This window comes from Stegostoma tigrinum, chromosome 18, assembly GCF_030684315.1.
Source record: "Stegostoma tigrinum isolate sSteTig4 chromosome 18, sSteTig4.hap1, whole genome shotgun sequence".
Lineage (NCBI taxonomy): Eukaryota > Metazoa > Chordata > Chondrichthyes > Orectolobiformes > Stegostomatidae > Stegostoma > Stegostoma tigrinum.
Window position 1 is genome coordinate 11,196,151 of NC_081371.1, and position 25,430 is coordinate 11,221,580.

Sequence of the window (25,430 nt, forward strand, 5' to 3'; positions counted from 1 at the left end):
AGGCACAACCTGCTGTTCAAGCTATTGCAAATCATTAAAGTGCCAATGCTGAGAGTTTATTGATTCAAAAAAAAGGATGAAATCAAATAGAATTCTCATGTTAGCATCATTGCAACTTTTCTAAAATATTCATTTTGGGGATATGGACCAGGCCATCCCTTGAGTGCCTTCTTCCTCAAATCACTTCAGTTTGTGTGCTGAGATGTTGCAAATTGTATGGATAGGGAGGCAGTTCTGAGACAATGAAGTTGCCCAAGTCAGAATGCTGTGGGATGGAGATGATGGTGCACCTATGCAGCCGCTGATCTTGTCCTCTCACATGGAAGAAGTCACAGGTTTTCGTGTTCTAAGCATTTCATCCACAGTTTCACACGTTCCATTTCCTGACCAATTCAGCAGACAGTTGCACTCTAAAAAGGACCAGTCTAGGGTCCATGAATCCAGTAATGGAGACTATTAATAAACGCATTTGGCTCTGAAGAGGTGAAAGAAGTGGCCAAGATTGGACCATAAATGGAGTTAAAGCTAGCACTAGTGAGTACCACGGCAGAGTTTCGTCAAGCTGACTGTCACAATGCTTACTAACATTCATTAACAAGGCTCTGTGACAGTCCGATGATGACCGCTCCACCTAATACATTCCACAAACAATGACCAGTTACTTGGGCTAAACAAGGATTTGATAACAATTTCCACTGTTACTTAAAGGGGTTCTCATAACTGAAAGAGAAACTTAGCATTTGCTAGTCATTGCTGCTGAACATATGCTGGCAATCTGAAACACTGACAGACATCGTCGGCAGCTTCGCCTCCAACACTTTGTCCACATGATCAACATACACATGCAAGCGAGTATGAATCACCGCAGCTTGGTCTAGCCTTTGCTAGACTTTTGAACCAGCTTCCCAGAGGTTCTCACAACAATCTGTGGCAATCCAATTTTACTTGTCTTTTCTTCCAACTGAGGCAGTATTTTCCTTCTCAGTCCCTTTCCTGCAGTCAAGCTGTCCATAAGATTTTTGGCAAATGCATTTTCCATCTTCAGCTAAATTCTCAGCATGAGCCTTTGACTCTGGCATCATTCCCATCTGTGAGTGAGAAGACGCTGAATTGAAACCCAAATCTAGACAATCACAGTGAGCACAGATTATATTGATATTCAATGACTACTTAGCATGGGTGACATTTTTCCTTTTATCATTTCGTAGAAATCCACGAAGACCCTCTTGGCTTGTAGAAGCAACCATCCAACTCATTAGTAGAAAGTTGGTTAATGATCTGAAAGGGGCAATGCAACCTGTCAGACAGTTCAACAGTCATCTGAATCCTTCAAACACAGGGGATGCGATGGCCTAGTGAGATTATCACTGGACTGTTAATCCAGAGATCCAGATAATATGCGACCTGGGTTTGAATCCCACCATGGCAAGTGGTGGAATTTGAATTCAATAAATATCTTGAATTAAGAAACTAATGATGGCCATGAATCAAATGTTGATTGTCGTAAAAAAACCCATCTGGCCCTTTAGGGAAAGAAACTGCCATCCTTACCTGGTCTGGCCTACATGGGAGTCCAGACCCACAGCAATGTGGTTGACTCTAAATTGCCCTCTGGGCAATTAGGAATGGGCAATAAATACTGCCTAGTCAGAGACACCCTCATCCCGTGAACAAATAAAAAGAAGTACTTCACTCTATCCTCCCAGAGACGATTGAAAAAAAACTAAATTGCTTTGAAACACCTTCTGCACAGGCTCCCTTGTTATCTGCTTTAATTGTATTGGCTTACATGTGGATCTATTTCCTGATACTTTATCTAATGCATTTTCTTACACACGGCAACAAAGGTTAGAATTACTGAGGAAACATTAGGGAAAAAAATGTCCCGAAGGTGATCATAGGACGTCCTGGGAATGTTAAGCACAGGACATTGAAAGTACCTGATTTAACTGCACTGCCATGTCGGTTAATCTCAGCCAAGGTGCTACTAAAGCTCCCGAGATAGATGGGAAGGTTTGCATGCATTATACATTTCTATTACAATAGAAAAAGGTTCCAATGTTGATTGATATCCAGTGATCTCTGCTGTAAACAGCATGTACACAGGTGTCAAGAGAAAAAAACACACAGTCATGTCTGGCTGCATTGCACTTTGCAAACAGGTCATCAACACTGATTCGGGTGAGAAATGGAGACTTGACCAAGGTGCTAGAAAGGACACAGTGTCCATGTGTGATACTCGAGTATAATCCAGACCTTCAGATAAAGAGTGGAGAGAAAAATGGAAGAATGCTGTTTGCTTTTAATTTGGGAAATGTAACAGGTAAATCAGATATTTTTTAATGAAAGGATCATGAGTATCATGGCCCAATATGTAGCCGCAGTACCTGTCACTTCACAATATCCTAGAGACAGATTCAATACCCTGTTCCCAGAGCTCAGCCATTGCCCGATGAAGAGTGATGACTGAAAGTAGCCTTATTTCCCACAGGGAGAAATGGGGATACACATCAAATGGTAACTAACCCTGGGCTTAAATGATAGACAATCTTGTAATCATTTTACAATAACCACGTTGGAAGCCTGACAGCAGGTCACCTTCTCTGCACCCTCTTGACCGCTGTCAGTACATTGACCTGTTACGTTTCTGCTTCTCCCAAGAGTGTAAGACCACCACGTTGCAGACAGACCTCAAATGTTTCATTTGCATGTAATTTTGTTGTACTTTTAATTGTTATCAGCTCTCAAATGTCTGCAGTGTTTCGAAGGAACTTTGCACCAAACTACCAAAAGAATAAAGTGATGCTAAGTTTCCCGCATCAGCATGGATAGCTTTTTTATAAAAGGTTCACAATCAACAGAGCCTGGGTGGAAAAGATCAAAGGTTCATGTCAGGGAAAATCTAATTATAAATGACATTTCCCATCTTGAAAAGAGGCTTTTTAGGGCAGCTAGTGCTCACTGCTCAGCTTCATAGCAACCAAAATCCATCTCTGCAGTTGCTACGATACCTTTTTCCCAGCAAAAACATGCAAAGGAACAGAGATTATTTGGTCAAGATAAAAGCCATCACTGGTAAATATGTGTGACAACTTCAGTGGCATTTGATCAATTACACTGACTGCAAACAGCTAAATAAATTGTACTTGTACAGGTCTATCCCAAACTCTACCTCATGTGATATGTTTTGTTTCTATACACTGAAAGATTAAACTGGGGAGAGTAACTGAAACAAACATACTCCAGAAAGTCGGTGATATATTTGCGGCTACACTTGGACCAGGTCCATGGGCTGGTATGGTAGTTCAGGGTTGGAGCCATCACATGGTACTGGTGCTTCATTCCAGCCTCTTTGCATTTGAAGCTATCGTCATGAGGCATGTTGAACCTACAAATTAAATAATGATTTACTGGACAGCAACATAAAACTCAAATATAACAGTTGGAATAAAGATTAGCGTGTAGCAAAGTATAGACAGAAGAGGGTTTGCACAAAAAAATTAGTCTCCTGCATTTCATTTAATACCTTGAATGCCTGAATACTGAGCAATACATTTAATTATTATTATAGATAGACAGTTGCTACTCATAAGTCAGATGAAATGCTACTTTACAAGTGTAGTGACATTAAATGTCTGATGCCTCTTGTTGCCGTAAAGCCACATCCCCAGCAATAACATACAAAAGGACAACAAAGTCCTTGTTGTGCAGTGATAATACTCCCAGCTCTGAGTTAGGAGGTCTGGGTTCAAAGTCCACCTACTCTAGAAGTGTGCAATAACATCCCTGAACAGATTGATGAGAAATCATTTTTAAAAAAGACATAATGTCGCAAAGAATACACACTATGTTCCAATCACTGAAGCAAATAGAATTGAATAGTATGTCTACTTTCGAGCAGGAGGCCAGTTTATATTGTCACAAGGTCAATTTCAATCCCACAAATGTTATAAACTCGGAGCTGTTTGACTCTGAGCAAGGATCTTATCAACTAGCCCAGGGTAAAAACCAACCTAGAAAAAGCGGAGAGAAAAACTCTTCCTGATTTGAAAATCTGCTGTAAGTCATTTATAAACTGGCAAATGCTTGCAAATCTTCCTCATTTTCATGTGCTTTTGACTCTGCAGCCTAATATCAGAATGTTACGTGGCATAATCTTCAACATGAAGAAAACAATAAAGTATATTCTCAAAGAGATTTGGTTCAATTTTAACTGAGACTGGAAATGCTGTTTGGACAGATGATTTAATTTTGTTTAATTTAAACTGAAAATTAAAAATCAGGCAGCTTGCAAAATCAGTGTTTGATCTAGAGACTAAAAAAAACTGCTGGAATCCAAGGAAGACAAACAGGAGGCTGGAAGAATACAGTAGGCCAGGCAGGGTCTGAAGGAAAGGAGCAGTCAATGTTTTGGGTTTTACTCTTCTTCAGGACTCTTCTGGCCTGTTGTTATGTTCTTCCAGTCTCCTGTTTTTGTTTGCCTTGGATTCCAGTGTCTGCAGTTTTTTTTCTCTAGATCACTTATTTTGCAAGCTGCCCAATTTTTAATTTGCAGTTTAAATTCTTCAGGACTCTTCTGGCCTGCTGTATTCTTCCAGCCTCCTGTTTGTCTACAAGTGATTGATCTAATTTGAATTTCCCAATTGGATGGGTTAAGTTAGCTTAACATTACTGGTAATCCTTTTAAAAATATATATATTAATGTTAAGATTACTCAATGTTTGTAATACTGGAAATGACAATATTTCTTCCATTTTTCAGAAATGTAGCTGTTGTTTTCATAACTTTTTCCACAGCTTACTCAATATCAGCATCATTTATTTTCATTTGTATTTGTTTCGAATTTAGCACAGCTCATTGGTTCATCAGAAAGGGAGGCCATTGCCAACCAGTATCAATTACAATGATCCATCAAGAATCAGAAACCATAGCATGACTGTATTTGCTATGAGAAAATGCACTGCTGATGTTCAAATAACTTTCACCAGCCTAAATAAACCAAGAATTCCTAAAATGTTCTGTTCAACTTGTGCAGCAAAACTACTAGTACAAAGCAAAAATAGCTGCAACATCACCCGATCTGATCTTCACAAACAATTCAACAAAAAAATCTGCATAACTTTTTTAAAAAACATTTTGACATTTTGTACTCACCTGTTATGTTAATTCTGTACACGTGTGTCAGTTTAGCAGTTCTTTCCACACATAGCAATTAATAAACTCACTCCTTTTGTTAATTAAAGAAACCCTGATTAAATTGGCTTCATCTAAAACATTCATGTTTGTGAGAATGGGATCCATGAGAGAAGGAATCCTTCTTAAATTAACGTCATTGTAACCAGGAGTGAATAAGGAAGGGAAATCAGTTCATCCCTACTCACTTGAACAGCTTATGATTGCCCATTTGGAACAGTAATGAATCGGGGAACTGTATCCAGTGTCTACTCAAGTCATGTACAATGAGTTTTGCTATGTAGGAAAGAATTTTGATCTGGATACCACAGAGCTACCTGTTCAATAATAAAGTGATAATGGGAACTGCAGATGCTGGAGAATCCAAGATAATAAAACGTGAGGCTGGATGAACACAGCAGGCCCAGCAGCATCTCAGGACAGCAAAAGCTGACGTTTCAGGCCTAGACCCTTCATCAGAGAGGGGGATGGGGTGAGGGTTCTGGAATAAATAGGGAGAGAGGGGGAGGCGGACCGAAGATGGAGAGAAAAGAAGATAGGTGGAGAGGAGAGTATAGGTGGGGAGGTAGGGAGGGGATAGGTCAGTCCAGGGAAGACGGACAGGTCAAGGAGGTGGGAAGAGGTTAGTAGGTAGGAGATGGAGGTGCGGCTTGGGGTGGGGGGGAAGGGATGGGTGAGAGGAAGAACAGGTTAGGGAGACAGAGACAGGTTGGACTGGTTTTGGGATGCAGTGGGTGGAGGGGAAGAGCTGGGCTGGTTGTGTGGTGCAGTGGGGGGAGGGGACGAACTGGGCTGGTTTTGGGATGTGGTGGGGGAAGGGGAGATTTTGAAGCTGGTGAAGTCCACATTGATACCATTGGGCTGCAGAGTTCCCAAGCGGAATATGAGTTGCTGTTCCTGCAACCTTTGGGTGGCATCATTGTGGCACTGCAGGAGGCCCATGATGGACATGTCATCTAAAGAATGGGAGGGGGAGTGGAAATGGTTTGCGACTCGGAGGTGCAGTTGTTTATTGCGAACCGAGCAGAGGTGTTCTGCAAAGCGGTCCCCAAGCCTCCGCTTGGTTTCCCCAATGTAGAGGAAGCCACACCGGGTACAGTGGATGCAGTATACCACTGAACCCTGCTGCATCTTCACTATCCCTCCGGACCTCCCACTAACTGAGGATGAACGGTCAGACCTTAGTAAGGGGCTCACCTTTGTCCCCCTACAACCACACATCAACGAATACCAGTCACGATTGGACATAGAACAGTTTTTCCGCCGCCTTCGCCTCCACGCCTACTTCTTCAACCGGGAACCTAACCCTCCCTCCACTGACCCCTTCACCCGCTTCCAACACAAGTTCTCCTCCTGGACACCACCCCCAGGCCTCCTACCTTCCCTCGACCTCTTCATCTCTAACTGCTGTCGAGACATTAACCGCCTCAACATCTCCACCCCTCTCACCCACTCCAACCTCTCCCCTGCAGAACTGGTAGCCCTCCGCTCCCTCGCTCCAACCCCAACCTCACCATCAAACCCGCAGACAAGGGTGGCGCAGTGGTAGTATGGCGCACTGACCTCCACATCGCCAAGGCCAGACGCCAACTCTCCGACACCACCTCCTACCGCCCCCTCGATCATGACCCCACACCCGAGCACCAAACCATCATCTCCAACACCATTCATGGCCTCATTACCTCAGGGGACCTCCCACCCACAGCCTCCGACCTCATTGTTCCCCAACCCCGCGCGGCCCGTTTCTATCTCCTTCCCAAAATCCACAAACCTGCCTGCCCTGGTCGACCCATCATCTCAGCCTGCTCCTGCCCCACTGAAATCATCTCCACCTATCTGGACTCCATTTTCTCCCCTTTGGTCCAGGAACTCCCCACCTACGTCCGTGACACCACCCACGCCCTCCACCTCCTCCAGGACTTCCAATTCCCTGGCCCCCAACACCTCATTTTCACCATGGACGTCCAGTCCCTATACACCTGCATTCTGCATGCAGATGGCCTCAAGGTCCTCCGCTTCTTCCTGTCCCGCAGGCCCGACCAGTCCCCCTCCACCGACACCCTCATCCGCCTAGCCGAACTCGTCCTCACCCTCAACAACTTCTCTTTCGATTCCTCCCACTTCCTACAGACCAAGGGGGTGGCCATGGGCACCCGCATGGGCCCCAGCTATGCCTGCCTCTTTGTAGGTTACGTGGAACAGTCCCTCTTCCGCACCTACACAGGCCCCAAACCCCACCTCTTCCTCCGGTACATTGATGACTGTATCGACGCCGCCTCTTGCTCCCCAGAGGAGCTCGAACAGTTCATCCACTTCACCAACACCTTCCACCCCAACCTTCAGTTCACCTGGGCCATCTCCAGCACATCCCTCACCTTCCTGGATCTCTCAGTCTCCATCTCAGGCATCCAGCTTGTAACTGACGTCCATTTCAAGCCCACCGACTCCCACAGCTACCTAGAATACACCTCCTCCCACCCACCCTCCTGCAAAAATTCCATCCCCTATTCCAATTCCTCCGCCTCCGCCGCATCTGCTCTCACGATGAGGTATTCCACTCCCGCACATCCCAGATGTCCAAGTTCTTCAAGGACCGCAACTTTCCCCCCACAGTGGTCGAGAACACCCTTGACCGCGTCTCCCGCAACACATCCCTCACACCCCGCCCCCACCACAACCGCCCCAAGAGGATCCCCCTCGTTCTCACACACTACCCCACCAACCTCCGGATACAACGCATCATCCTCCGACACTTCCACCATCTGCAATCAGACCCCACCACCCAAGACATTTTTCCATCCCCACCCCTGTCTGCTTTCCGGAGAGACCACTCTCTCCGTGACTCCCTTGTTCGCTCCACACTGCCCTCCAACCCCACCACACCCGGCACCTTCCCCTGCAACCGCGGGAAATGCTACACTTGCCCCCACACCTCCTCCCTCACCCCCATCCCAGGCCCCAAGATGACTTTCCACATTAAGCAGAGGTTCATCTGCACATCTGCCAATGTGGTATACTGCATCCACTGTACCCGGTGTGGCTTCCTCTACATTGGGGAAACCAAGCAGAGGCTTGGGGGCCGCTTTGCAAAACACCTCCACTCGGTTTGCAATAAACAACTGCACCTCCCAGTCACAAACCATTTCCACTCCCTCTCCCATTCTTTAGATGACATGTCCATCATGGGCCTCCTGCAGTGCCACAATGATGCCACCCGAAGGTTGCAGGAACAGCAACTCGTATTCCGCTTGGGAACCCTGCAGCCCAATGGTATCAATGTGGACTTCACCAGCTTCAAAATCTCCCCTTCCCCCACCGCATCCCAAAACCAGCCCAGTTCGTCCCCTCCCCCCACTGCACCACACAACCAGCCCAGCTCTTCCCCTCCACCCACTGCATCCCAAAACCAGTGCAACCTGTCTCTGCCTCCCTAACCTGTTCTTCCTCTCACTCATCCCTTCCCCCCACCCCAAGCCGCACCTCCATCTCCTACCTACTAACCTCATCCCACTTCCTTGACCTGTCCATCTTCCCTGGACTGACCTATCCCCTCCCTACCTCCCCACCTGTACTCTCGTCTCCACCTATCTTCTTTTCTCTCCATCTTCGGTCCGCCTCTCCCTCTCTCCCTATTTATTCCAGAACCCTCACCCCATCCCCCTCTCTGAAGAAGGGTCTAGGCCCGAAACATCAGCTTTTGTGCTCCTGAGATGCTGCTGGGCCTGCTGTGTTCATCCAGCCTCACATTTTATTATCTATGTTCAATAATATGTATTGTCATCCCCAGGAACAGCAAGACAGGGCAATGGTTTAACAACCAGGAACTTGCAGGTGAACTATTAGATACTCTTATGTAACTTGCTGGGCTCTGAAAAGGTTAATGGTGATGAGACCATTAAATATCACCCAATATTGGTGATGATGAATGGTGTAGGTTGGGATTTAGCTCTGGATCTTGAAGGAAACAGACCTGTTGTCTGCGTCTTCCTCATAGTTCCAGTGGCCAACGTCAGTCCTACTCATGTAACTTGTAGCTGATTGCTATCATGCAATAAACTACTTAAGACCACTTTTCATCAACCTTCTATGTAGTTTCCCTCTGCCACACCAGGCCTGTCAGGCCCTTAAGATCCCAATCTAAAAAGGAGGATAGTGGCGGCAAATTTACCTGATCTATCCTTCAGCAATGTGACTGTATGAAGCTCCATTGTACAACAGATACAAGAACACCGTCCAGCTGCGTTAAAGCAGTCTTTAAAGAGTTCTGATGCTGACTACTTGACAGTTAAGACAAGATGGACAACGAAGTTATTTAGGCTCATTTTACAAGTAGTAGTCGTCAAGTTAGAAACAGGGAAAATGTCAAAAGAGTTAGTGTTTACAGATTTCCAGAGCCATGTGATCAGGTTCTCTGAAGAAGACTGCCTGCTAAAATTAAAGCACATGAAAGTGAAGGGAAATGACTCACTTGATTGGAAGACTGAAGGTAGAAGACAGAAGACAGAGTAAGGAGAATGCGCGTGGTTTGAATTGGAAGGATGTGACTTAGAAGGGGAGAGGCAATAACGTAATGGCAATGTCACCGGTAACCTAGAAACATAGACTAATCTTCTGGAGATATGCGTTCAAAGCCTACTAATGACAGATGGCAATATTTGAATTCAATAGAATTCCACAATTAAAAGCAAACCTAATGGTGACTGTGCATTGATTATTGTTTAAAACCCCATCTGGTTCACTTAATGTCCTGTGGGGAAGAAAATCTGCCATCCATACCTGGTCTGGCCCAATATGTTACTTCAGACAGCATTATTGAATCTTAACTGCCCTCTGAAATGGCCAAGCAAGCCATTGACTTCAGGGCAAGTACAGATGGACTTTAAATACTAACCTAGCCAGTAATGCTACATCCCATGAATGAATTATTGAAAACAAGAGTTCACAATGATCTGTGCTGGTACTTAATAGTGATTCAGATGTTGCAATAGAGACCACATATGCAATTTATTTTGTGAAGGTTGATGGCAATCCTGGAACAGAAGGATTTCAACACAGGTAAACGTGAGGTAAGTTTAGAAATTTTTTAAGAATCTGAGCGGTATTTCAATTATTAACAGTTAGGAAGATTCCAGAGGGATTTAAGGAGCCATGTACACAAATCACAAAAATATACAAGTCAGGCTAAAGATTAAAATAAAAATAAAGCTAATGAAATGGCAGTTTCAATAACTAGAAGGCTTGAACATGAAGAGGGCAATTATATAGCTTTACAAATCTTTGGTTAAGCCATATTTTGAGTACTGTGCGCAGTTCTGCAGATTGCACCTTAAAAAGTGTGTTAGCGTTGGCAGGAGTTCAACACAGATTCTCAAGAATAGTAAATGAATTCCAAAGGTAAGATTATGAGCAGAGATTACATAAAAACTGCTCATGTCCCCTTGGCAGGGCGTGAGGACAATCAGCTGTTCAAGTTTTGTTGCAGACCAATTGTGGATCAGGAGAAATAACAGTTATAAAAATAACCCGAGACACAGGGGAATGTAACATATGCAGTTCACCTCCCTGATAAATAAATATCAACAATTAAGTATTTGAGTTAGGTTATTTTAAAGTGACACATTTCATCTTTCCTAGGTTTAATAAAAACAACCTTAAATAGTTTCTTTAATATAGCAACAATAAAGGTTAAAACTGTAAATTTCATACCCAAGTTCTTTAATCGAAAGCTCAATTTTTTGGTTAAACCTGTTTCTAAGCCATATAATTATCACATTACTTCTAAGGGGAAAGGAAATAAAATAACAGAGACATTCCAAGTTAACTGGGAAAGATCAGTAGGTTGCAGGCCTGTAATTTGGCAGGTGTATGTGTAAAGTAAAGGAGCAAAACGAAAATAGGGCTCAGCAGGAAAAATAGCAAACATAATTTCGGATCATGTCCGACCACTGCTCCGATCATATCCAGTTGCAAAACCGAAATAACATTGCTATCAGAGACAGCAGCCCTACAGACAGTAAAATTACTTACACATGTCCCAGTTCATGAGCTATAGTGAAAGCAGCGCTTAAACCGTTCTCTTCACTAATGGAGCAGCTGCGATATGGATCGCACATTGTACCAAGTTCTGCTAATCCTGAAAAGAATGGGAATACACAGTTTAAATTCAGTAACCGTAAGCCACAGCTTTACAAGTGTATTAGGACAGTAAAAGTAAGAGTTATCCACACTGGACAGACACTGTCAGGCACTTTAACCACCCCTGGATTACATGCCCCTTTGGTTGAAAGGGAGGCACATACAACTCTAAATTAGAGGCAAACCATGAAAATAGCTACTGATCATTTCCTTTCTAATGTCCCCTCTTTGTGGAAAATGTCACATTCCCTTATTCTACACCATTTACAGCACTGGAACATCAGTACAGTGATGGAAAGAATGCTACTTACGCTAAGTCTGAATATTCCCAAATCATCACAGATGGAACTATTTTAACCTCTATCATCTGGCATAACAAAATGTTGATAATACCAGACTTTTTAAATTCGAATCATACAAGTCCACAACACAGAAAAAGATCCTTCAGCCCAGCGAGTCTGATTCAGTCAAAACCAAGTACCTAACTATTCTAATTCCATTCTCCAGCATTTAGCCTGCAGCCTTGTATGCCTTGGCCATGCAAATATACAGCTGAATTTTCCTGAAATGTGAAATTGATTGAGAAATTAGGCAAAAGTGGAAGTTCAAGTATCGGGAAAAGATTAAGAGTCCACTGCCAGTTAGTTGTAGGCATTATTTCTCGCCATCAATTCAATTGACCAAAGAAAACCAACATGTTTCAATATGTTGCTCAAGCCCTCTTGGGTCCTTTCCAGCCCAAAGTTAAAACAATTGCTTTGCACAAAACTCTTCTCCATTGCTCCCTTCACTAGTCCGATTCAATTATGTCAAAATCCACAGGCACAGATTGGCCTTCAATACCTGGCAAAGTGAACGTTTGTTTACTGGTGACCTGTAACAATAGGAGTGGGAATTACAGCTGCGTCTGATCGCACCCAAGTTTGGCATTTGCAATCACTCTGCATTTGGAGAGTCCCTTCCCTTTGCTCAACAGCGCTGCACCTTGTGGTGATGGCAAGGAGTTATGCGGGGTATTCCCTTTGCAATTGCATATTTGATAAGCCAGCAGCAAAGAAAAGTAATTTCAAGATTTGTACATTTCTCTCCAAAATTATGTATTCACCATAAACTTCCTTGGAGAAAGATAGCATAATTTTGAGATGAATATAAGTAATATTGGACTAGGAATAGGAAACATTCTTAATCGAACACGGCACCAAAACATTTCCTTTACTTAAAAACTTGCTGGATCAGGTATTAGTGGAGATTCCCAGATGACTATCAGTATTTAATTCAACATTGGACTTGAAGAATAAAGTTACAGTTCATGACCAAGTCTTAGGTCTGTTTTAGAAAATACAAATTCAGCTCAGGTTTAAAAGGAAAGACATTAATGCAACATGATTTCTGGGTTGTCAGGGAGCATAGAAGCAATAGATACCAGTTGGGATGTGGGCAGCATGAAATTTGAAGGAGCACAAGTTAATGACATTTGGGAGATTGTCTATCAGGGTAAATGGGATAGTTGAGGCTGGACAGAACAAAGGTATCACTAATGGGCTTGGTAGCTGGTGAGCTGAGATAGAAGAGACAGAAAGATGCAATGAGATGAAAGAAGAAACCTTTGTGATGGAAAGGATATGGAGATGAAATTTCAGCTCGGTTTGCAGATTGTGATTGTTGAGTGAAGGAGCATGAAACTGATGCTGAGACAATAACATTTGTGGCAAGGTGTGACAGCAATGGTTTCAATATTCTGAAACCTCATCTGCAGGAAATTACAGCTCATCCAAGACTACATGGCAAATAAACAGGTTGGCCAAACGGAGAAGTCAAAGAGAGGTCATGGGCTAGGTTAGGCTGGATGTTGTATTGGTACATTCAAACCTACCTATGTCTTCAGGTGATGTCACTGAAGGATTGCATGAAAGGTGCAAAGAATAAGAGGGGGAGTAAAGGATAAATTCATGGGAAATTCCACAATAACAGTGCAGGAGTCAAAAGGAATCTTTACAAGTTATTTCCTGGTTCTGACAGATAGCAATGGGAACTCTTTAGTCCATAATAATACCGACCATATTCCATGCTTGACAAGGAGTGGGATCAGATACGGTAGCCTCCATTATAGTGACAATTACTTCTTCAATATTTCGTCTCTTGTATGAGCAGTCTGTAGCAATGTTCATGTAGTGTGATTTTTCTGTAATATTGCTCACTAAAAGGAGTATTTACTGTTATCATTCTCATTCAATATAGAGGTCAACAGGTCTGCTTAGTCTAGTGTGAGAGATGAAAACCACTTGATATTCTAAAGTGAAGAGGCTACAGTCTTAAACAGGATGTAGTTTATTGCATGGCAATAATGATGTACAAATTACAAAAATACAATAGAAATTACTGTAGAAACTACAAGGAAGACCAGTTTTGTCAGTCTTACTCCTTCAAAATCTAAGGCTGTTCTCTCATCAGGTTTGTTTGACATCATAATGGATGGTGTTTCCAGCATTCCTCAGCGTTAACACTTTCAGATCCTTAGATGTGCTGAACCAAACATTTTCTTCACTGCTGTATCCTGGATCACAAAACCAGACAATTCCTTCTTTATAATTTCCTGGACTGCTGAAGCAGGCAATTTCTTCTTTACTGTGTCCTGAAGCTTTCAATATTGACCATCCCATCTCTGTGATGATTTCTATGGAGCCGTAGGGATCAAGTCTTTAAATTGATGTCGGCAGTTCTTATTTGCAAACTCCCAGTAAATCTGTTTGGAAGTGCGTAGACTCTTTAAATTGTTGAGTGGATTGGATATTTTGTTTCTACTTTGGTGACTGTAGTTTTGTTGAATCCAACATATTCACTCCTGCCATCATACGATTTGAGGACTGTGTCTTGCTTAGCATGATCTTTGTCACTGGTACTGAGCATTCTTCTTGATCCTGGGAAGATAAGGAAATGAAATTCTTTGTTTGAGCTTGTATCTTCTAAATCATCTCAACATCTAATATCAGACTTAAATTTGTCAATACTATTTGTTCACCAAACTTCATGGAACTCTGATCTACATCAATTAAAGATTCATCAATGAGCTCAAGTGGGGCATGGTGCTCATTGACTATACGATTTCATGTGATTTCTTACAAGCTTTGCTGATTCTTGCAGACTGATCTCTCTTCAGTGTTGATAGCAGTGGAAAACATTTCTGCCAATCCAGTGTAGTTCCAGGTTTCCATCTTTCTTACAGTTTGAAACAAATGCCTCATGCCAAAATGACTAATCTCAATGGATTCTGTCTTCTGTTTGTGTTCTGCCATAAGTCTAAGGTGTCTACCAGTTGTCCTTTGATTGATGGTTGACGGCTGACAATTCCTGAACCAAACGTTCCTTGACTTGTTATTTGAAGACTGGCTTTCCTTGGACTAATTGTTTCTTGGTTTTAACTGGTTCACACGTTCTGCCATTTGAAGAAGATTGAAGTCAAGAAACACATTTGTACTGAGAGTGAAAACTCTAGATTGCGAAGTATGTATACACATGTTCTCTTTTATCTTATACTCCTTGCGTTGGACATTTGCTTATAGCTTACCTTTAACCTTAAGTGTCAAACCTCCTCGATCACATGGGTGCACAACTGTTGGCTATACACAATGTTTTTTTAAACCATGAGGTTCTATTTGAATCAGTGTCCTATTTGACAAAATACTGACATTTAGTCCTGTATCAGCTTGAAAACTAGGCAGATACTAATTGACATAAGTAGCTTCTTGCCAAAAGACTAGACTGGATACCCTACCTTCCCTGGGAATACAGTGAAGAATTGACAGGAATCTATTCTTAGTGGTTTTTGATTAGCAGTAAAATGAAAATCAAAAGGAAGTCACGTAGTGTATATGAAATTATTGGAAATTCTGTGTGGTACTCATGATTGGATTGGCCCCATCCACTTCTATGGAAGTCTGTGCACTAGTGAGGTTGAATGATGAGGCTGCAAAGCATTATAGAAGCAAACTGTGCCAATATGATTATAACCAGTTAGGAGAAGAGAAAGAGAAGGAAATTTGATTCAACTTTACTGTGATTATTCTGTGAAAGCAATCAGTTATCAGTGAGGGCCCCATTTCACTAGGTGAGATGGATGACTATTTATCGCCATCAATTTCCCTCTTCCTAGTGTGTACGGAGGGTCTCCACCCTCAATTTCAGAAGAAGGGTCCCAATCCAAAGTATCAACTTTCCTGCTCCTCTGATACTGCCTGAGCTGCTGTGTTCCTCCAGCTCCACACTGTGTTGTCTCTGACTCCAGCATCGGCAGTTCTCGCTATCTCCGTATGATTTTGAAGACTCCTGTTGGTGTGTACAGCTGATTGATGTCTTTGGCTCACTTGATTAAAACCATTCTGGTCTCAAGGTATTTTTCTCTCCCACTCTATCTGCAGTTGCCTGACTGGAATCATAAGCTGAGGTTGCAGGAGCTACTCCTGATCACCAATCAACCATCCTGAGGTATCCCCATCATCAAGGGTGGAATGTTGATTCGTTGCATGGTAGAAGTGGCAAGACAGCTTCATGAATAAGGGCTTTACAGTTTAGGAATTAGACCAAGAATAGTCGAAAGCATTCCAAACAGAACCCTGATTAAATAAAATTTAGGAGAGCGCCGCATGAAACTTTCAATGCCAGATGTTTGTCAATTGCAACTATAAGAAGTTTGCAAATCTACAAAATAGTCGGGACCACTTTCTTGTATTTGCAGATTCAAGGGGAAAGATGATAAACTGTGAATGACAATAACCTGGTTCAGTACAGCATCAGCTACCTTATGCATTGATACACAGCTCTGACCAACATGATCAACAGTGTCTACAGCTGTCTGGAAGAATCCAGTGACAAGGGAACACTCGGGGCAGTAGCAGATTATGACACGACTTGGAGTAGGAGTGGTTTGTAGTCAAGCACTGGCATTATTCCCCAACAGCCTTTGGGCCGAAGCACAAATTTCAGAAGCATTTATGAGCGAAGAATTTCAACGTGCTTAATCAGAATCCCTCCCAGAGGTTTAAAATGTTCAAAATGCACATATCTCAGGATTTATGGTATTTCATCGATCGGCTAACAAAAAAATGTGCATTGAAATTTGCTAGTCAATATGAGAGAGTTGGAAACTGTGAAGGCGACAGTCAGTTAGAAACAGATTAACCTGCTGGCTGATTCCAATAAAGATAATTAACCAAGACGACATAAGGTATTGCATCAAACCCTGTAAAATGGAACCGATGCATCAATTTAAACTTCAGGGGAAGCTATTTGATAATAATCTGGCGAAAACCCCCCAATAATGACTCCGAAGGCAAATGTGCTCTCTGACTAATGTTCTTTTATTTTACTGTTTTGTGGAATGCTAACAGGGCCAGCATTCGTTGCTGATCTTTGAACTGACGTCAGCTGAGAGTCAATCACATTGAGGAATCAAATAAAAGTCAGACCAGGTAAGGACAAGCCATTCAATTATTTAAAAATTATTTGTGAACTAATTACACCAGTTGCAAATTTTAATCAATAAATTGAACTTCAACTTTGCTTTTTGTTCAGGACGAAAGGTTACCCTTTTAACTCAGATGATTATAACAGGATAAAAAATGGTATTTGTCATTTGGAAGAGTTATGTTGAAGTGGGAGATATTTATATACAGCCTTGCAAGCATTGTCTCCCAGTTCTTTTCATTTGCGTTTCCAACTATATAAAGTTAAGAGGGGCAGTTAAATCTGAAGAAGCACTTGAGATGGTAAAATAGATAATTAAGTGGCACGGTGGCAGACTAATTTATCACAGACTAGAACAAGAAAAGGATGACACTTTACCTCTGTGAAAACTATGCCGATAAGAGAGAATGAGGAGTCTGTATATTTATGGCTCATGACGTTGTTTAAACCAATTAAAGCCAATAGAGTGCCGAATGATATAACCAAACCTATAATTACATTGCAAGAACATGTCATTACAGTCTTAATGACAACTTGACCTTCAACTGGGGCAAGAATAGAAACTAAGTATTTCTGGCCAGGAGAACTTCAGCAAGAATAAAGAGAAAAAAGATTCGTCCTACCCCACTCAATTGCGATATCATTACAAAGACATTCTTCATCTCATCTGGGGTCAGGCAATTTTTAGAGGTAGGCGAATAACCAGATAAAGAGCTTAAAATATGAGAAATTTCTCTCCCACCACATTCCCTGTCACCCCTCCCTTGACAAAGTGATCCTGGTGAAGGGTATCGACCCAAAACTTTGACTTCCCTTCTTTTCCAGCTCTACATTTATTGGCCCCTCACTTCCCTATACCAACTGTTAGGTGACCAAAGTAGTCCCGGGGAAAGGAGAAAGTTACAAAAATCTTACAGAGCCAAAGTTCCATCTTCACAGTGATGATACCTTTCCTTGTGCTATGCAACATACTAAATAGGAATGATTCAAAATCGATCTCTCAGCTCAAAATTGGGCATTCATGGACTGCTGACAGCCATCAGTAGCATCAGAATTGTATCTGATATAATTCGTCAGCTCATGGCCTGGCACATTCCTCACTCTACTGCCAAACCCAGGAAACTGGCCCTAGTTCAATGAAGAACATACCAGGAGCACCATCAGGCATTCCTAAAGATGAGATGCCAACCTGGTGAAGCTACAACACAGGAACATGCTCATACTAAAGAGCAAAATTAGAATGCTGTAGACAGCTGAGGGGTCTCACATCAATCAACCAGATCAAAGCTCTAGACTCCTGACATGCCTCGTCAAGAACAGTGGTGGCTAGTTAAGCAACCTACAGGAGGGGGAGGGCGTACAAACATTTTCAATGAAGGGGACTCGATCCAGCCAATTCAGATAGCAAGAAATGGCTGAAAGCACATGATATTGTAAAGGCTATCCGACAATATACCAGCTTATTCTCCAGAAGTGGATGGGCCCCAGGATAGGTTGTTCCAACACATCTACAATCATGTCATTAACCCGGCAACACAGCAAACTGCCACAGTACTGGGGGCTCACAATCAGCAGGGCTAATCCAACCCAGCCAATTTCAACCCCATCAGTTGATCTCAATCATCAACAAATTGATAGCTTTATTTACAAGTGGCACTTAGTTGACAACGACCTGCTCACCAATGCTTAGTTTTTACTTCTTTTTTAAATTCATTCACAGGATGAAGGCAAGCACTTATTGCCCACCTCTAATTATCCAGAGGTCAGCTGAGAGTCATCTGCATGGCTGTGGGTCTGGAGTCGCATGTAGGGACTCAGTAGTTTTCTCCCCTAAAGGACATCAGTGAACCAGATGGATTTTTCTGACAATCAACAATGGATTCATGGTCATAACCAGAGTTCTTAATTCCAGATATCTACTGAATTCAAATTCTACCATCTGCTTTGGTGGGATTTGAACTTGGGTCTAGGATCTCTGGGTTAACAGTCCATCAATAACACCACTATGCCAGTGCCTCCCCCAGTTTAATGGCTGACAGAATCTTGCGGATGCTCAGTTTTGAACTGTAAGATCTGCTTTAGTATTATCCCATTAGTATGATGATAACGCTGGGACTGATTTTGGTTCAGATCACATGATAACATTTTTCCACATGTGGACAAAAGAGCTGATCTCTAGAGAAGAGACACATCACATCAAAGTAGCATTTGTCTGTGTGTCAACAAGAAGGCCTAGAAAATTATACTTAATGAGAGTCGGGGACATGCTGTCTGCTGGTTAGAGTCATACCTAGCAAAAAGAACACTGGTTGTAGTTGCTGGATGCTAATTATCGCATCTCAGGACATCCGAGGTTGGAAGTTTAGAAGTGGGATGTGTTTTTTAATTCATACATGGGATATGAGCCAGGCTGGCAAGGCTAGCATTACATGTCCGTCCTGAATTATACATGAAAAGCTGATAATGAATTACCTTCCTGAATTGCTGCAGTCTATGTGGCGTACATGCACCCACAGAGCTATTAGAAAGGGAGTTCCAGAAACTATGGACAATTACACAAAGCTCAGGCCCATTCATCATTCCTCTGATACTGAAACAGTCAGTAACTGTCTACAATATCCAGGCTTAGGCTGATAAGTGATAAGTAACACTCGATAGCCAGAGACATTTCCCCAGGGCAGGATTGACTGCCACGAGGGGTCATAGTTTTAAGGTGTTAGGAGGAAGGTATAGAGGAGACGTCAGAGGGAGGTTCTTCACCCAGAGAGTGGTGAGTGCATGGAATAGTTTACCAGTGTTCGTCGTGGAAGCAGAGTCATTAGTGACATTTAAGCAACTGCTGGACATGCACATGGACAGCAGTGAGTTGAGGGGAACGTAGGTTAGGTTATTTTATTTTTGGATTAGGATTATTCCACGGCACAACATCGTGGGCTGAAGGGCTTGTACTGTGCTGTACTTTTCTATGTTCTATGTTCTAACACTCATGTTATACAAATGACAAGCACCAACAAGAGAGAATCTAACCATGTCCCCTTGCTATTCAAGGTATTGCCATCACTGAATCCCACACTATCAACTTCCTGGGGATTACCATTGATCAAAAACTGACCTGGATTAGCCATGTAAATAATGTGGCTACAAGAGCAGATTAGAGACTGGAAATTCTATGGTAACTCATTCGACGACTCCTGAGAGGGAAGGCTGGGTTACTTTTTACCTGCCTGGATGAATATAGCACCAATGGCATTCTAGAACTCAAAACTAACCAGGACAAAGCAACCTACTCGATCAGCAGCCCATGCACCATCTTCAACGTTCACTCCTTTCATCGTGGACAATCAGTGACACTATGTGTATACCACCTACAGGACTCATGTAGCGACTCATCTTTGACACCATCTGCTAAACCCATGACCTGTACCACGCAGAAGGAGCAAGGGCAGAAACTTTGAAAACACTGACAACCATAAGTTCCTTACCCAGTCACACGCCATCCTGACTTGGAATCACATTACCATTGCTGCACTGTCCCTGGATAAAATTCCTGAGACTCCCTTTCTAACAAACATTGTGAATGTACTGTGAACTGCAGCAGTCTGAGAGGATGGCTCAGCACAGGCTTCCCAAGTACAATTCACAATGGGCCATAAAATACTTGCCATGCCAGCAATGCTCACATTCTAGGAATTATTTTAACAAAAAACTGTATTGGGCAGGTACATCATGGCTGACTAATTTTAGGAGGAGGTTAACGACACATTCGATAAGGACCATCAATGGATACTACTTCTGAGGATTTGTGGAAGACATTCAACATTGCTCCGCTAAGGAGATTGTCAGTGCACAGAATTGGACGAGGGTGGATATTAGCTGGAGACGGAGATGAGGCATAAAGGGAACCTGGGCTAATTGGCTGGATATGACATGTTTTCATGGATCTGAATTTCAGCTTCAACTTGTGCAACAATAACGCAGATGAAGGTTTGAAGAGTTGGATGTTAGCTCTGGCTCAGCTGGCACTTGGGCAGACAGTTGTGTATCCAAGCCCCATGGCAGTTCTTCAAAGGAAAGCTTGAAGGATATCACCAGTATCTTGTCCAATATTTATCGCAAAATCAACATCATAAAAGCAGATTATCTCATCACTATCACATTATTGCTTTTGGATGATTGCTGTGCTCAAATTGTTTCCAATATTCTAACTGCCTACACTTCAAAAACACTTCATTGCTTGTAAAGCTTTTCAACTTGCTGTGGTCATGTAAGATTCCACATAGATAGGAGCCCTTTCTCTTAAAGTTTGCAGATGATGTTACATTGGAAGACACAGGGAGTTGCACACAGCAACAGGATAAAGATGGTTTGGGTTGTCAAAACTGTGACAAAGAGCTCAAAAAGGTTGAACGTGTCATCACCCATTTTTGGATCTAAGAATAATAAATCAGAGCTTCCTTTAATTGTGTGACAAGGAACAGGAAAGGAACAAAAAGATTTGAACTCTGATATAAATATTGTACTCAAGACATTGGACAGTGACAAGAGTAACTAAAGAGGCTATAAAGAAATCAGGAGTTAGGCATGTTTAAGTACAAGAACATTACTTCAAAAATGACATATTATTCTTGGAAAGAGTATTCAGCAGAATGATATCTGGGTTTAAAAGGTTAAATCTGGAAATTGTCTTGCTCAAATCTGGCTTACATGGAAGGTTGAACTCATTGAAGTGTTTAAATACACAAGCATAAATATTTGTAATGGTGTGGGAATTAGAATAAGGAACCACATGGAGGTATGCGGATACAAATCAGTGAAGATAGCACGGCAGGTTTGGAAAGATTCAGAACATATATACCATGAGCTTTATAAATAAGGGCATAGTACACAGGCAAGGGAAGGATAATAAATTTCAACAAAATATTGCTTCGGCCATTATGTCCAATGTTTGGCACGACTCTTTGGAAAAGACGTGGAAGCATTACAGGGGGTGCAGCAAGTGTCAAGTGTAGATTTTAGGGATAAGGAGCTTGAGTCACAAAGGGGCCGGGGTTGTTCCCCTTGGAGAAGGGAAGAGTCAGAGAAAATGTGATAGCCCCGCTCAACATCATCAAGAAATTGAACATGTAGAGAAACAGTTCACTTTTGTCGAAGGATCAAGATCAAGAGGATGCTACTGTAAGATTGGCAACAAAAAATAAAGCAACGTGTCGAAAAGCTTACATAATGCAGTGGGTGGATAGGATCTGGAATGCATTGCCTGTAGGTGTAGTGAAGCAGATTTAATTGTGGCCAAATAGAATTGGGAGTTAAAGTAATCAGGGCTCTGGGGAAACTGTGAAGAGTCACCAAAACAAGCTAAATCTTACAAACAGTACAGATAGGACAGGACAAAAGGCCTCCTTTTGTACTGTAACTATTCTATGATTCTAAAATTAAATCTTGTCCATTTAGGAGTGAAAACAGGGTGAAACACAAGGTGAAAATATGTAACTTTCTCCCCCAAAAGCTAGGTCTGTTGTAATTCTTCAGCCTGATAATTATTATGTTTTTGTTATGTAATTACTTGAGGGTGTCCTGGGTAAAGGTGGATAGAGGAGGCTGTGATTGTGGCTTAAAATGGAGTAATCTTGTTCCTTTGTTCCTAAACAGGGAGTGGATGATAACTTGTTGAAGGGAAAGAAATTGAGAATGGCATGTATAGATAATTCAGAAAACTTAGAAAACAGTAATGGAATTATCATTAAGGGCCACTTTAATTGTTCAAAGCTGAAGCAAACATTGGGGTCAAATGGGAAAGAGTTGTTGAAATATTTCAAGGACAATACCGCAAGAGAAGTTACTTCAGATTCTGTAAAACAAGAACAGCCTGAAAAACACTTGTTCTTAACCGAAAGAAACTTAGCTCAAAATATTTGACAGATCAATTTTTTAAGCACATATTCTCACAATTCTTTAACTTTTGTGCTATTTAGTATACACAACTTTTGTGAAGGAGACAAGAATCCCAGAATTGTTATGGCACCGAAGGAGACCATTCAGCCCATTCTGCCTGGGCTAACTCTTCAAACAAGCATCATTACCTGGTGCTAATGTCCTCTTCTTCCCCATACCATTGCACACTATTTCTACTGAAACAAGCATTCTTGAATCCTTCTCAAACTGAACAAATTTAAATTAACAACTAGGGGGCAGCACGGTGGCTCAGTGGTGAGCACTGCTGCCTCACAGCACCAGGGACCCAGGTTTTATTCTGCCTTCGGGCAACTGACTGTGTGGAGTCTGCACATTCTCTCCCCGTGTCTGTGTGGGTTTCCTCTGGGTGCTTCACTTTCCTCCCACGGCCCAAAGATGTGCAGGTTAGATGGATTGGCCATGTTAAATTACCCAGAGTATTCAGGAGTGTGTAGGTTAGGTGGGTTACAGGGGGATGGGTCTGGGTGGGATGCTGAGGGGGTCGATGTGGGACTTGTTGGGCCAAATTATAATTCTAGAGCTAATTCTATAACTTCACACTGTATAACCTAATTCGTTAGAAAGAAGAAGGTTGAGAGGTGACTTAGTTGAGACATATAAAATAATCAGAGGGTTAGATAGGGTGGATAGGGAGAGCCTTTTTCCTAGGATGGTGATGGCGAGCACGAGGGGGCATAGCTTTAAATTGAGGGGTGAAAGATATATGACAGATATCAGAGGTGGTTTCTTTACTCAGAGAGTAGTAAGGGAATAGAACGCTTTGCCTGCAACGGTGGTAGATTTGCCAACTTTAGGTACGTTTAAGTCGTCATTGGATAAGCATATGGATGTACATGGAATAGTGTAGGTTAGATGGGCTTCAGATCGGTATGACAGGTCGGCATAACATCGAGGGCCGAAGGGCCTGTACTGTGCTGTTATGCTCTATGCTCTAATTGAGACCAAATAAGATATTTTTAAACAGATAAAAATTTGTTAGACTGTTCATTTTAATAAAACAGGATTAGCCCAGATTAAAAGTGACAAATCAAACAGTGGACCACCAATGAAAGATACTCAAATGAACTGGTCAGGACAAAAGTTAAGTTTATTTTGACATTAGGGGCTGCAAAGTTTGGGGCTCAATAAATATGAAATTTATTAAAAGGTAGGTCTATAAAGAAGTATTCTAAAAATCTAAGGTGAATAGTACACATCCGTATAATCTCAACAAATGAAAAAAGCTTATTTGGCCCATCATGCCTGTTCAGCCACTTTGAGATAGTTATTCAATTCATTTCCCTCCTTTGGCTCTACTTTTGCTTTGAATTTTATTTTATTTTCAAATTATATGCAACTGTCTTTCAAAGTTGCTACTCAATCTGCTCCCATCACACTTTCAATTAACACAACTTGCTGTGGAACAATATCTTCCTCGCTCCCTCCTCAATATTTTTTCAATTGCCTTAAATCTGAATCCTCTAGTTAGCAACCATCCTGCCAATGGGACCAGTTGCCCCCGTGTTGGCTCCTCAAATGCCAACACCCTCTATTTAAATATCTCTCATAAAGGACCTTTGTAACTTATCTACTCTCACAACCCGTCATGTCTCTCGAAATGATTAAAATCCGAAAATCATCACAGGTTTTGGAAGAAAAGTAAAATGTGTTAAAGTCATGGGAGGGTTGTATAAATGCGAAATCAGACAGGCTACAAGGACTTGGGAATAGATTGTGAGTCAGAGGTATTTTTTTTAAAACAGTCCAAGGAAGTAAATTTAAAAAGTGTTAAAGCGTGTGTAAATACTTTGCAATTAAGGATGCCACAATAGGCTCAAGAGCAAGCAAAGGCAGAAATTCCTAAATACCATTTTGCCAATATGTACTGAGAATGGTGAAAGTTAAATTGAAGCTGTGACTGTCATAAATGTGACTGAGAGAAGCGTTCAGAAGGATACTGTACTAAGCCAACTAAGATGAGAAAGGAGCCTGGCCCTGATGGTAGGTACATCGGACTATGCAGGGAGATTGGAAAACAAATAACGGGACACGAGTAGGGAAACAGAAATTGTGCCAGAAGGCTGGAAGTTCATGGAATCCTTACAGAGTGGAAGCAGGTCATTCAGCCCATCAAATCTACACTGGCCCATCCTGTTCAAACCCAACCCCTCTAACCCCTGCATTTCCCATGGCTAATCCACCTGACTGGCACATCGGTGGACTGTGGGAGGAAACTGGAGCGCTCGAAGAAAATCCATACAGACACGGGGAGAATGTGCAAACTCCACACGGACAGTCACCTGAGGGTGGAATTGAACACAGGTCCTTGGCACTAAGTGACAACAATGCTAACTACTGAGCCACCGTGGCTTTCTCAAAAGGAACTGCATAAATCACACAGCTGTCGATTTTTTAGTCTTATCTCAGCTGTGGGTAAATTTCTTAAATGCTCCATACCAGAAGGAGGAGTCACTGAACACTTAGAAACTAATGACATGACTGAGAATGATCAGCATGAACTCAAAGAACAGGGTTGTTCTTGACTAATGCAACTATTTTTGAAGCAGAATTTGAAATGTTTTTCGAAGACATTGCTATAAGATATTTTAACAAGACTGGTTACGAAAACGGCATATTGTACCCTTATGATACTAATGATAATGATACCACATGGACAAACAATGGACTCA

The 25,430-nt window shown here is 42.1% G+C and overlaps 1 protein-coding gene across 5 annotated transcripts in view; it reads right to left on the reverse strand.

The window, feature by feature from the left end:
* The window catches only part of LOC125460805 (A disintegrin and metalloproteinase with thrombospondin motifs 20-like), a 357,534-nt gene that overhangs the window by 194,051 nt on the left and 138,053 nt on the right, over positions 1 to 25,430 (reverse strand). For all 5 annotated transcript variants that reach the window (XM_048548796.2, XM_048548795.2, XM_048548794.2 and 2 more), the window contains 2 exons: positions 11,221 to 11,326; positions 3,242 to 3,388 (listed from right to left, as the gene is read on the reverse strand). In XM_048548796.2, coding sequence (XP_048404753.1) covers positions 3,242 to 3,388; positions 11,221 to 11,326 — 253 coding nt within the window. The remainder of the gene's footprint in view (positions 1 to 3,241; positions 3,389 to 11,220; positions 11,327 to 25,430) is intronic.